This window comes from Sphaerodactylus townsendi, linkage group LG11 (genome assembly GCF_021028975.2).
Source record: "Sphaerodactylus townsendi isolate TG3544 linkage group LG11, MPM_Stown_v2.3, whole genome shotgun sequence".
NCBI lineage: Eukaryota > Metazoa > Chordata > Lepidosauria > Squamata > Sphaerodactylidae > Sphaerodactylus > Sphaerodactylus townsendi.
In genome coordinates, this window is record NC_059435.1 from 71,733,570 (window position 1) to 71,746,246 (window position 12,677).

At 44.8% G+C, this 12,677-nt stretch overlaps 1 protein-coding gene across 1 annotated transcript in view; it reads right to left on the bottom strand.

The window, feature by feature from the left end:
* The window catches only part of LOC125440645 (sodium channel protein type 5 subunit alpha-like), a 46,799-nt gene that overhangs the window by 18,689 nt on the left and 15,433 nt on the right, over positions 1 to 12,677 (bottom strand). The window contains exons 12-16 of the mRNA XM_048510502.1: positions 8,733 to 8,891; positions 7,349 to 7,741; positions 4,802 to 5,239; positions 2,421 to 2,513; positions 1,072 to 1,180 (exon numbers count right to left, since the gene is read on the bottom strand). Of these exons, the coding sequence (XP_048366459.1) occupies positions 1,072 to 1,180; positions 2,421 to 2,513; positions 4,802 to 5,239; positions 7,349 to 7,741; positions 8,733 to 8,891 (1,192 nt within the window). The remainder of the gene's footprint in view (positions 1 to 1,071; positions 1,181 to 2,420; positions 2,514 to 4,801; positions 5,240 to 7,348; positions 7,742 to 8,732; positions 8,892 to 12,677) is intronic.

Sequence of the window (12,677 nt, forward strand, 5' to 3'; positions counted from 1 at the left end):
GCGCACACGCACGGGCACACACAACACACTGTATTGTTCAGTACACACACATATACATATACATACGCCACACCAGCCAGCGTGGTGTAGTGGTTAAGAGCAGGTGGATTCTAATCTGGAAAACTGGGTTTGATTCCCCACTCCTCCACCTGAGTGGCGGAGGCTTATCTGGTGAACCAGATTGTTTTGTTTGGCCTCTGGAAGCATTACCAGAAGTTTACACACCATGTCATTCACAAGAAAGAAAGAAAAATATTTTAAAAAATATTTCTTGTTTCAATATTATATCTCTTAGTTTTATATGTAACAGATTTGTGTGTGTGTGTGTGTGTGTGTGTGTGTGTGTGTGTGTAATATGCAATCACTGATCGATGGCATCAATTTTATTATGTACAAGAATGCCTCTAGCTTAAGGTGAAGAGATGGTCACCTTTGTGAACCGGGACGGGGTAGGCGGCCGCGCGCATGTGCAGCCGCAGGAGCACACTGCCTTCTGGGGTTTGCCGTTTCCCGCCCTGTGACAGGGCGGGAAACGGCAAGCCCCAGAAGGCAGTGCGCTCCTGCGGCCGTGCGCGGGGGAGGCTGTCGCACTGCCTTGCGCCCCAGAAGGCAGTGTGGCAGCCTCCCAAAAATCGGGACAAATTAAAGAACCCGTGGGACTCAGGACAAATCGTTTGAAGGCGGGACTGTCCCGCCAAAAGCGGGACGTCTGGTCAGCCTACTCTAGCTCCAGGAACATTCCCTGGTAATCAAAGAATGCCTCTCTAGCCCCAGGAACATTCCCTGGTGATCAAAATAGACCCCAAAGATGCTGCTGGTCATCTGTAGTTCATGCCATGACTGGCCAGCCTGCAAGACAGTAGCCACAAGTGGCACAGGCACCATGGGGCTGAAGCACTCCTGAACAGTGGGGCCTAGGTACATGGCACAGACCTTGGCACTCTTGTCTGCCTTGCTGGTATGTAATGGAGCGTGTACAAGAGTGGCGCTCTCTCTCTCATCCTTGCTAAAAAAAATTGAACACATCTGATAAACACGCAAATTCCGTGCCAAGAAAAGCCGGTCTTTTACCTTTTGGAAAGCAGTCTTCCGGCTCTTTCCGCTTTTCAAGTGGGAGGCAGACGACAGGGGTTTGCTCTACTGAGCTGACCTCAGAGCTGCTGCTGTCAAGATCAGACCTCTGGACATGAAAACAAAACAAGGAATAGCAGTATCCTCTTAAAGCAGCCGGTGACCAATTCAGTCCTAAAGAGTTACACCTTTAAAAGTCCATTGAAGTAAATGGGCTTAGAAGCATCTAATTCTCCTCAGGACTGCACTGTAACACAGTTACGGTCTCTTGCCACACAGAAGTGTATCTTCACTTTGGCCACCAAACTGCATCTCTTATTTTCAAGCATCCGCATCATCCTGTGTTGCGACTGGGCTCCAACTATCCTTTCCCCATTCCTGACACACGCTTTTCCAAATCAGCTTTCCTCTCATCTTTTTGGGAAAAGTGCAGCCTAGGCATGTTATCTGGTGGTTTGGATGGGAAGGTTTGCATTATCAGCAGCCCCAGTTACACATCATTTTTCTTCCTTCAGGCTCCCAAGCAGCTATTTTCTCCAACATGGATGTTTATGAGCTTTCAATCCCCCACCCCCAAACCCCGTACCCAGTAATTGTTAACTTGTAATAATGTATTGACATGATATACTAGCTCATGTGAATTCCTAGTTTTCTTTCTTTTTTAAAAAGTAAGACTCTGGCCCTTTTCATTGTGTAGATAACAATTTGTTCCTGAGTCACAAAAATTCAGGAATGCAAGGTTCAGTTATTCCTCCTTATAGTTAAAGGCAGACCAGGCTGCCTCAGTTTTGACTTGTTATGGAAACTACCAGTGGGGGGATCCAAAAATTTTAGTAACAGGTTCCCATGGTGGTGGGATTCAAACTGTGGCGTAGTGCCAATGGGGCTGGGCGGGGCACGACGGGGGTGTGGCCGGGCATTCCGGGGCAGGGCATTCCTGGGCGAGGCTGTGGCAAGGACGCAGCCGCTGCGCCGGTCCTTGGGCGGGAAACGAATGCACGCAGGCGCAGGCTGCCACGCACGCCGGTGCACCTCCTGCTAGACTGGTTCAAGTTCTGCATGCTACCGCTGAGAGGAGGGGCGTAACTAAGGCCAAAATCACGTGGCAAAATCACCCATTAGTCACCCCCTCTCGGCACACGCAAATAATTAGTAACCGACTCTTGGGAACCTGTGAGAACCTGCTGGATCCCACCTCTGGAAACTACAGTGCAAAAGGAAAACAGAGAGAGAGAGAGAGAGAGAGAGAGAGAGAGAGACCTCTACGTCATTAAAGTGGAATAGCGCACAGCAGAAGCACGAACTCATTTTTGAACAAATGATAAAGCTGATAAACCATTTTTGTTTACCTTGGGGATATCCAAAGACAAAGGACTAGTAACGTCAGAAATCTGAGAAGACTGTCTTCTTGACTTTCTGTACTGTTCTCTCCTATGTCGTAGCTGCCTCCCCCAGAAAAAAAATTCCAACAAATAATGAATTTTCTATGATGCAATATTTTGTTCCTAAACTTTGCACACAGACCATTCAATAGGCTAATAATTCTCAAACCTGCCATTTAGAAAAATAAACTGAATAGGAAAGGAAACTGAATCCCTTCATACAATAATTATAAAAAATAAAAACTAAAGCAATACATAGCATCCTGCAGTCAATATGGAGACATGTAAACAGGGAATTGGAATGTGCCTTGCTGACACCTGTTTTTCTTGCTGACACCTGTTTTTACTGTTGCAGTTTGTGTTATCTCTAAGGTGACCAGGCGGTCACCTTTGTGAACCGGACGGGCGGCCGCGTGTGCACATGCGTGCACAGCCGCAGGAGCGCACTGCCTTCTGGGGCGCTCCCGTGAAGGCCGTGCTCCTGCGGCCGTGCGCGGGAGGCTGCTGCACTGCCTTGCGCCCCAGAAGGCAGTGCGGCAGCCTTCCAAAAACCGGGACACTTGAGAAAACCCACGGGACGCGGGACAAGTTGTTTTAAGGCGGGACTGTCCCGTCAAAAGCAGGACGTCTGGTCAGCCTAGTTATCTCTTGCTTGGCGCTATTCCCAGACTGGTCTAGCCTTGTGTGAGAAAGTATCTTAAAAAGGTGGACCCAAAAGTTCTCTTCATGTCTTACTGTACTTTTGAAGTTTTGTTCTCTCAAGGATCATGTCTCCTCTAGCCACATTAAAGATCTTTCTGCTTTCATGAAGATTCTGTTGTGAGACAAGGTGCCACATTCTGAACCAACTATATTTTATAAGTTATTTTCTGTGACAGGCCTAAATAGAAAAAAATTGCAAAAAACTAATCTTGAGGTTACAGAGTATAGTCAAATCAGCAGAACCCAAGAAGAGGGAGATCTTTTTTGAAACAAATGAAGATGAAAAAGGCATTTCTATTCTTCTGCAAGTCCAAAAGAACAAGTATTGTCTCAACAGTTAGCCAATCACAAGCAAACTCCATCTAAAGAATAAAGGACAAGGCTTCCATCTAACCTCCAGTAGTAGTATTACCTTATCTGGATTTGGTTCAATTTCTGAGAGAGAGCCACATGGTTAGTGGTTAAGAGCAAGTGGATTCTAATCTGCAGAACTGGGTTTGATTCCCCTCTCCTGCACATGATTGGCAGAGGCTTATCTGGGGAACCAGATGTGTTTCCGCACTCCTACATTCTTGCTGGGTCACCTTGGGCTAGTCGCAGTTCTTTGGAGCCTGCTCTCTCAGCCCCACCTACCTCACAAGGTGTCTGTTGTGGGGAGAGAAAGGGAAATGAGCTTGTAAGCCACCTTGAGTATCCTTACAGGAGAGAAAGGTGGGGTATAAATCCAAACTCCTCCTCTTCTTTCTTCTGTCTCAACCTTGCCAATGGGTTCTAAGCATTGGCTGAAGGAGCAGCCTGGTGGGGCCAGGAAGAGGGGCGGCCCGAGACAGGCTCCTGTTGGCTAAGTTAAGTGTGGTGTGGGGCACAGGGAGTGGGGGGTGGAGAGGGCAGTGGGGGGCACCTGGAACAGGTGTTCCCCCGGGCGCCATTTCCCCTCCTATGTCTCTATATACCAGTGATGGCGAACCTATGGCACGGGTGCCAGAGGTGGCACTCGGAGCCCTCTCTGTGGGCACGCACATACGGAGTTTGTCATGTGGGGGGGCGGAAAATCACACACACCTAGGCTGGCCTGGGCCACTGAGCATGACGTGCGCACACTGTGGTGAGCAGGGAGGATTCGGCTGGTGGGCCTGGTGCCTGTGCTCCAGGTGGCTGCTGCCCGAGGGGGGGGGCGTAGAAGAGGCAGAGATGCTAGAGAGGCACAGAGCGATGCGTGCGGGACTTGCTGGAGGCTAGAGAAGGCTGGCCCCTGCTCGAGCGGGTGGGGCGGAGGAAGAGGGAGCCAACCGTTTTTTTCTAAACTAAAACCTCAGCATTCAGGTTAAATTGCCGTGTTGGCACTTGGCGATAAATAAGTGGGGTTTGGGTTGCAATTTGGGCACTCGGTCTCAAAAAGGTTCGCCATCACTGCTATATACAGACTAGTCCAGGGGTAGGGAACCTGCGGCTCTCCAGATGTTCAGGAACTACAAATCCCATCAGCCCCTACCAGCCCCTGACAGAGGCTGATGGGAATTGTAGTTCCTGAACATCTGGAGAGCCGCAGGTTCCCTACCCCTGGACTAGTCTTACTGTGCACAAATAATTGCTTGCTTGGTATACTAGCATTCCAGCAGATTTTCTTTAAAGCCTTGGTTTCCTACCTGGTTCCTGTAATCTATTTTCGTGATGGTGCTTTCTTCCCCATCACTTAGAAGCTCTTCTTCAGCAAGGGGGACACAGACACATTTATTAGAGCTTGGCATAAAATCCTCCTGTTTTCCATCGATGGCTGGCTTATCCCAATATCGGAAGATCTCGTCGTCCACGCCGTTTTCTTGAACCTCCTTCATCTCAATGACACACTTCTTCTGGCTGGCATTGTGGATAGCAATCGTCACCGTCTTCTGTTTCCTGGCTGCCTTCAGCTTTTGCATGGGTCCACTGCAACACCGATCCCACAGCCAGCGTTGGGCACGTTGCAATCCGCTGCGAATATGAGCAAAGGCCAACTGCAGGTGAGGGTCCTTTCCATATTCCTCAGCTTCTGCAGCACTGCTACTGAAGGAACTCAGCAGCAAAGCGATAAAGAGGTTGAGGACCTGAGTAAAAAGCAACGGTTTTGGAAACAAGGAAATAATTGCATTGGTAATGTCAATATGTTTAACATTGGATCACATTTTATACTATTGTCCAAAATACAACGCACAGAGAGAAGCCCTATTACCATTGTTAAGGGGTAAAAAACCGTCCAAAATATCAATGGTAAAATCACTAAATAGTAATGATCCTGAGATGCTTGGGAGATTAGCCAGCTACTTGTTAAAGATCATGTACCTAAGAGATGTGTAACTGTATGAATGCAACTTTTTGCTTTGAAATTCAAAATGATAATTTTTCAGCCAAAGATACTGAATGCAAAGTTGAATGAAATCAATATCATGCAAATATAAACTATATATAATTGAGTAATATTCTCCAGCCATGGCACCTCGGGTTATTATAAAATGCATATGTATAGGCTCAATGTTATTTATTTACTTATTTTAATATTAGGAAAATTTAATTGTCCTGTTGTTTTAATTAGTAATTCTCCAGAGCCTGAGGAGTGGATATTTAGCAATTCTCCAGAGCCTGAGGAGTGGATTTAGCAAATAGAACTAAATCGGGAAGTGCCAGATATTTCCTGGCGTTGGATCTTAAATATAGTCAAATGGTATCTGTTTTACAAATTTGTCTTTGCACTGAATGGCTAAACCCTTTTAATCCATTTTATATTTTTACTAATGAACTGTCAAGTTGGAAAGCAAAATCCATAGATGTAACATATGATTTTAAATCTAATAATTTAATAATAGTGTATAACCACTGTCTGATACCTGATGCCAATAAAGGTTATTGTGATTGTAATGTCAATATGTTTACACTGTCTTTCTTTGATAGGCAGGTTCCGCGCTAAGAAAGCATTTTCTTTACACACAACAGTGTGTGGCATTTATTTTTCGCTAATGAAATTAAATTAAAAGGTGATGAGGGAAAAATTCCACAAAATGACTATTCTCTGCCAAGTGACAATCAGATGAAAAACGAAGAAAAAATATTAATGATATGCCAGTAAGAACACTTGTTTGATTCTGAGTTACCGGTCTTTGAATAGCGAATGCAAGCGTCACAGTGTTATTAGCGGCTCTAAATATTTGTTTGGAAGAGCAAGGTATGCTGAAGGCTCTGGTTTCCTGTAAGGCAGTGGTGGCAAACCTTTGGCACTCCCGATGTTATGGACTACAATTCCTCCAGATGTTATGGACTACAATTGGACTACAGCCCAATTGGCCATGCTGGCAGGGGCTGATGGGAATTGTAGTCCATAACATCGGGAGTGCCAAAGGTTTGCCACCACGGTTGTAAGGAATTCTAGGCACAGCAGTTTGGGGTGATTTGGGGAATTCTGTGTTAACCGTAAAGCTGTGCTTTTGGGTCAAAGAAATATGGGCCATGGTTTGGTGATCAGCAAGGATCATGTTATGTTATCTCTTTATCTTTGCACTGTACCACTCCAGGCTGATAACAGTAATGATGTTAATGGTAACAGGCAGGGGAATGACAAGGACCCCAATCAGTCCGCAGTGGTGGACCAGCCCACCTGAAGGTCCTCATCCTTTAACATGGATGGGAGGATGAAGAATTAAAATAGATGACATTTAATTTTGGGGGGAAAAAACTAGGAAAGGAGGTTTCACTACCATATTAAGAATTAAGAAAAATGTTAATTGTTCCCAGTATGAGGGTCCAGGAAACAACGTTATGAATTATCCCAGGAACAATCCAGTAGGGGGATAACACAGCAGCATCCAGATCTGCTGCTATCAAAAGCTAGTTCCACTTTTTCCAGTTTTGGAACCAGACCAATCCTGTCCAGTTTGAGTGTAGACATAAATCACTACCGCAGGGAGCCTCCATGTCTCTCAGAACAGATTGCTGAAAGACCACTGAAAGGATTGCTGAAAGACCACTGCTTTTGTAGGAACTTTCCTAATTATTAAGATCTTCACTGGAGGATTTGTTATGCCCCCCCCCCCCAATAATAAAGTGGCCTGACTCAGTAGAAGGCAGATTTGTGTGCATGTTCATATGAGTATCCCGCTGCATAAAATGCTTCTGAAACAGGACCTCTACAGCCCCCAGAAGTATGAATTTTTTTGGAAACTCACCACTAGGTTTCCAACCACCAAGACTGTCATGAACAGAATGATACACCATCCTTCTTTTTGGGTGATTCTCATGCAGTCCCACATGGTATTAATCCACTCTCCGCACAGAATCCGGAATATAATAAGAAATGAATGAAAGAAGTCGTTCATGTGCCAACGCAGCGCGCACATTTCGCCCCCACTTGGACAGAGGGGACTGGGTGCCGGTCCACAGCACTTGTTCCCAGTCGTATTGTAATAGGTCCCAAAACCCTGCATGCCAACTAAAGCAAAAATAAAGACGGTGAAAATCAGCACAAGAGTGAGGTTGCCCAGCGGGCCCACCGATTTTAGCATAATCTTCATGAGTTTGTCCAAAGCGGGCCAAAATTTGGATAACTTGAAAATTCTCAGCTGTTAAAAAAAGAGAGAGAGAAATAGCAACAGAAAAGAGTTAGATGCAACCTTTCCAATATTGAGTTTATAAATTTAAAAACTGTGAGAAACTGGTCAGCAGATAAAACAGCTCTAGGGCAAAATTACAGCAGGGTGTGAATACATAGTAAGTTGAAAGATGGTGGCTGTTGGAAGTGAAGGACTTTACGCTGTTTCCTGCCTCAACCTACAGAGGGGGAGGGGTTTACTAGAGAGCTAGTGGCTAGATAGGGACCTAGGGATTTGACACCTTTACTCTATCATGCTGGTTCTATCCCTTTGATGTTAGATACTCTCAGGGACTTCCTTCCTTCCGGCTTCTTCCTCGACCCCTTCTCACCACTTCTTCCTACCATCCCTAGAGAGAGGATGGATGCTACTCGCATCCATCTCCATCCAGCTAGATTAGGATAGCATAGTGACTCTGTCTACCTACCTTTCTATCCAGAATGGAGTTCACTAATAAATACTCTTTTTATTAGATTAGAAACTACAACTGACTCCGACTTTCTTTTGTGTAAGCTTGCCGCACATTGGGATCCATCACGCACACGCACGCACACGAGGTAAGGCTTCTGCTGTGTTCTAGCCACCCGTGCCGCTCTGCTAACTACGATAAGGGATAATCTTCAACTACCAGGAGCACTTATCCCAACAGTGGCAAAGTTTGGAACTAACAATAATAACTGGTTGTGGGTTTTCCAGGCTGTGTGGCCATGGCCTGGTAGATCTTGTTCCTAATGTTTCGCCTGCATCTGTGGCTGGCATCTTCAGAGGTGTATCACTTCTCTCTGTGATACAGCAGTCATATACAAATTGAAGTACCAAATGTGTCAAGTAATTTGATGATCACCAATTCATTTTTGCCACAAACGCAAGGTTCACTCAAACAAAATTAACTCCAGGGAAAGTAGGTTCAAAAAATTTCTCACAGAATATTTATATTTAGTATAATAAAAGTACTCATTACCAGTCTGAAAAATGATAGGGGCATCCTGGCTAGCCAGCTTGCGATGCTTATGACAATGATTAAGAAGTCAAAAATGTTCCATGCCCTCTGAAAATAGTGGTATGGATCAAGGGCAATGATTTTGAGGATCATCTCTATGATAAAAATGCCCGTGAAAACCTATGTGAGAGAAACAAAGTTGGAACAGAACCAAGAATGTCGGAGACAGTAGAAGCAGAAGAAGAAGAGTTTGGATTTATATCCCCCCTTTCTCTCCTGCAGGAGACTCAAAGGGGCTTACAATCTCCTTGCCCTTCCCCCCTCACAACAAACACCCTGTGAGGTGGGTGGGGCTGAGAGAGCTCCAAGAAGCTGTGACTAGCCCAAGGTCACCCAGCTGGCATGTGTGGGAGTGCACAGGCTAATCTGAATTCCCCAGACAAGCCTCCACAACTCAAGCGGCAGAGCTGAGAATCAAACCCAGTTCCTCCAGATCAGAGTGCACCTGTTTTTAGCCACTGCTCTTAGCCACTACGCCACAGTGATCCATGCAACGGTCACCTCCAGGCTGGACTATTGTAACTCGCTGTACGTCGGCCTTCCCTTGCGTTTGATTCGGAAGTTAAAACTGGTCCAACATGCGGCAGCATGCCTGCTCACAGGAGGCGCCTTCAGAGAACACATCCAGCCTGTGTTGCGGCAGCTGCATTGGCTTCCGGTTGAATCTCGGAATCACGCTTCAAGGTGTGCGGTTTTGACAACTTTAAGGCTTCTTGTGACTGCCTGGGGCCCTCGTGATCTTCGGGACCGGCGATCACTACCCATATGTTCCAAATCGGCTCATGCTCTGCAGTAGAGTGCTTCGCCAATCTGCTGGTGGTCCCCGGCCCCTCTATGATGATCGGCTGGCCTTCCACGCTGGCCATTGCCAGGGCCTTTACGGCACTGGCCCCGGCCTGGTGGAACACCCTTCCTCCAGCTGTCCGGGCCCTGGCCGGGACCTGCGGTGAGTACGCAGGGCCTGTAAGACCGTGTTGTTCCACCGGGCCTTTGGAGTGTCCAGCTGCTAATATGGTGCCCCCTCACCGCTCTATGCCTGGGGCGGTTACATCAGGGTCTCCTCACATGAGGAGCTCCCACCCGGTAACCCTCAGGGGAGGTGTACCGGTTTTAAATTGGGCCAGGACAGCCTTCTATTTATTTATATTTTATTACTTATTATATGTATTCCGCTGTTTTATGAGTTTTAAGTCATTTTATGATGGGGCCTATGTATTTATAATTGTATGATTGCTCCTGTTGTTCACCGCCCGGAGCCCCCCGGGGATCGGGCGGTATATAAATTGAAAAAATAAATAAATAAATAAATAAAATAAAGAGCACTGATAAATGACTTCTATTATACCTTTCTAAAAAATTTATCGCAACATAAAAGTTGTATGGACATATTATTATCATTTTTTAAAATGTAATTAATCATTTGTCTGTTTTCATTTAAAACCCCTTCAGTCTAATATCTAATATATCATTGAAGTTAATGATAATTTAGACAGACAGACAGACCTTTAATTTTACTGGAGAAGAGAGTGAGTGAGTTTTGGATTTATATCCCCCCTTTCTCTCCTGCAGGAGACTCAAAGGGGCTTACAATCTCCTTGCCCCTCCCCCCTCACAACAAACACCCTGTGAAGTAGGTGGGGCTGAGAGAGCTCCAAGAAGCTGTGACTAGCCCAAGGTCACCCAGCTGGCATTTGTGGGAGTGTACAGGCTAATCTGAATTCCTCAGATAAGCCTCCACAACTCAAGCGGCAGAGCTGGGAATCAAACCCGGTTCCTCCAGATCAGAGTGCACCTGCTCTTAGCCACTGCTCTTAGTCACTACGCCACTGCTGCTCCCACCATTTTACCAAGTAAATGAGAAATCTGCCAGTAATGTCATGTGAATTAGAACCCTGGCCTTCTTGTCAATTTTCATTTGAAACTTTTCTTTTTTTTTAACCTGATAGTCACTTTGCTATGTGGATGTTTGATTTCAAGTAGGATTGTGGGTAAAATCTCTTGGTACAAAACACACTTTAAAAGCATTAAAATCATCCCAAATGGTAAACACAGTAAATTTGGGCATAATGTTAAGTACGATGATGACTTACAGAGTTTGCATAGCTAACTTGTTCTGGACATAAAACTGTACGCTCTAATGCCAATATGATGGTATTTATTATAATACACAGTGTGATAAACATTTCAGTGAATGTATTCATTATTATTTTCTTCACCATATCCTTCATTTGCAACCAGAGCGGGCAACATTGCCAAATTAGATACTTTTGGGCAGCACGCTTCAGTCCTGGAGGGAATTCAAGCTTTGATTCTTCCCATTCTAAACAACAACAACAGGAACACAATTATAGATATATTTGTTAGGTTAGGTAATAATTTAAACACTGGTATTTCTAATGCATATACGCACACGTGGCTTGAAAGTACCTGCCACAATTTCCCAGGGAAATTCTTCAACATATATTCCAAGTGTAGTCAGGAGTAAGTCTGTGTAGGTTTGCGGTTTCTTACCTGACACATAGAATTTTTCATAACAGAAAGCACAGTCATTTGAAAACAAATGGACTTAAGCATTCTTAACTCTGTGCTGAACTACTATTATTAGCTAACACCAAAAATGATTATGTGTTGAGTGTGCCTTGACAAAAGGAAGTTTCTTCTGACTCTGAAATCTGCATGAAAATATGATACAAACATATGCTGAAAACTCTGAAATAATGCAATAACAAAAAGCCACTTTAAAGGCCATATTCCGATTCCTTTGGCTAATGGTTGATTCCAGATAGTTTCTGCAGGTGCAACATCTTCCACTCAGGGAGTGTTTCCTTCCATCTCTCTTCTGCAGCCCCCCAAATGGGGAGAGATGATTCCCCACACCCCCAAAAAAGGATTGGGGGCATTTTGGGCTGCCATGAAAGGGGAAGGCAGAAAAATTATGTTTTGCAAGTAGAATTTCTTGCATCCATGAAAATGTTAGTCTGGACCCAATCCAAAGATTTTGGAGGGCCTAAATTGAGGCTTTCCAGATGTGCCAGTTATACTCATATACAACATCAATTTTTAAAAGAATGCCAATCTGGATAATTTCCCTTTTACAACCCAACTAAACAAATGGAGGCACTTACCCATACTTTTGCTGAGGACATTCGCTGCGCTTGTTAACTTTTGCCTTTGAAATGGATCGTTTACCATCTCAGCTGATATGTTATAAGACATTAATAGTTCCTTCTTTTTAGTAAAAAAAAAAACCAAGTTAAAAGTGAATGTTTGAAGTGACACTACAAAATCTCAATTTATTTACATAATCCCTATGAATGAATATCGGAACAGAGATAAAAGAAGCCCCCTATAGAGATCTAACAAGAAAATGGGTTAATGCCACAAACCATATTTTACAAATAACTAGCAGCAGCATTCAGGCCATTTCAGTGTATTTCAGATACAGCAGAACTACTAAGAGACAGAACATGGGTCCCAAGATCTGCTTGCAAGAAACTGCATTTACAAATGCTGGCCTTTATACAAATGCTACAATATCATTTAATCAACTATGTAATAAATCTTTAAACAAGTAATAGAAACAGACCAATGGAATTCTGGTAACATTTAGATGTAGAAGAAGAAGAAGAGTTTGGATTTATATCCCCCCTTTCTCTCCTGCAGGAGACTCAAAGGGACTTCCAGTCTCCTTGCTCTTTCCCCCTCACAACAAACACCCTGTAAGGTAGGTGGGACTGAGAGAGCTCCAAGAAGCTGTGACTAGCTCAAGGTCACCCAGCTGGTGTGTGTGGGAGTGTACAGGCTAATCTGAATTCCCCAGATAAGCCTCCACAGCTCAGGCGGCAGAGCTGGGAATCAAACCCGGTTCCTCCAGATTAGATACACGAGCTCTTAACCTCCTACGCC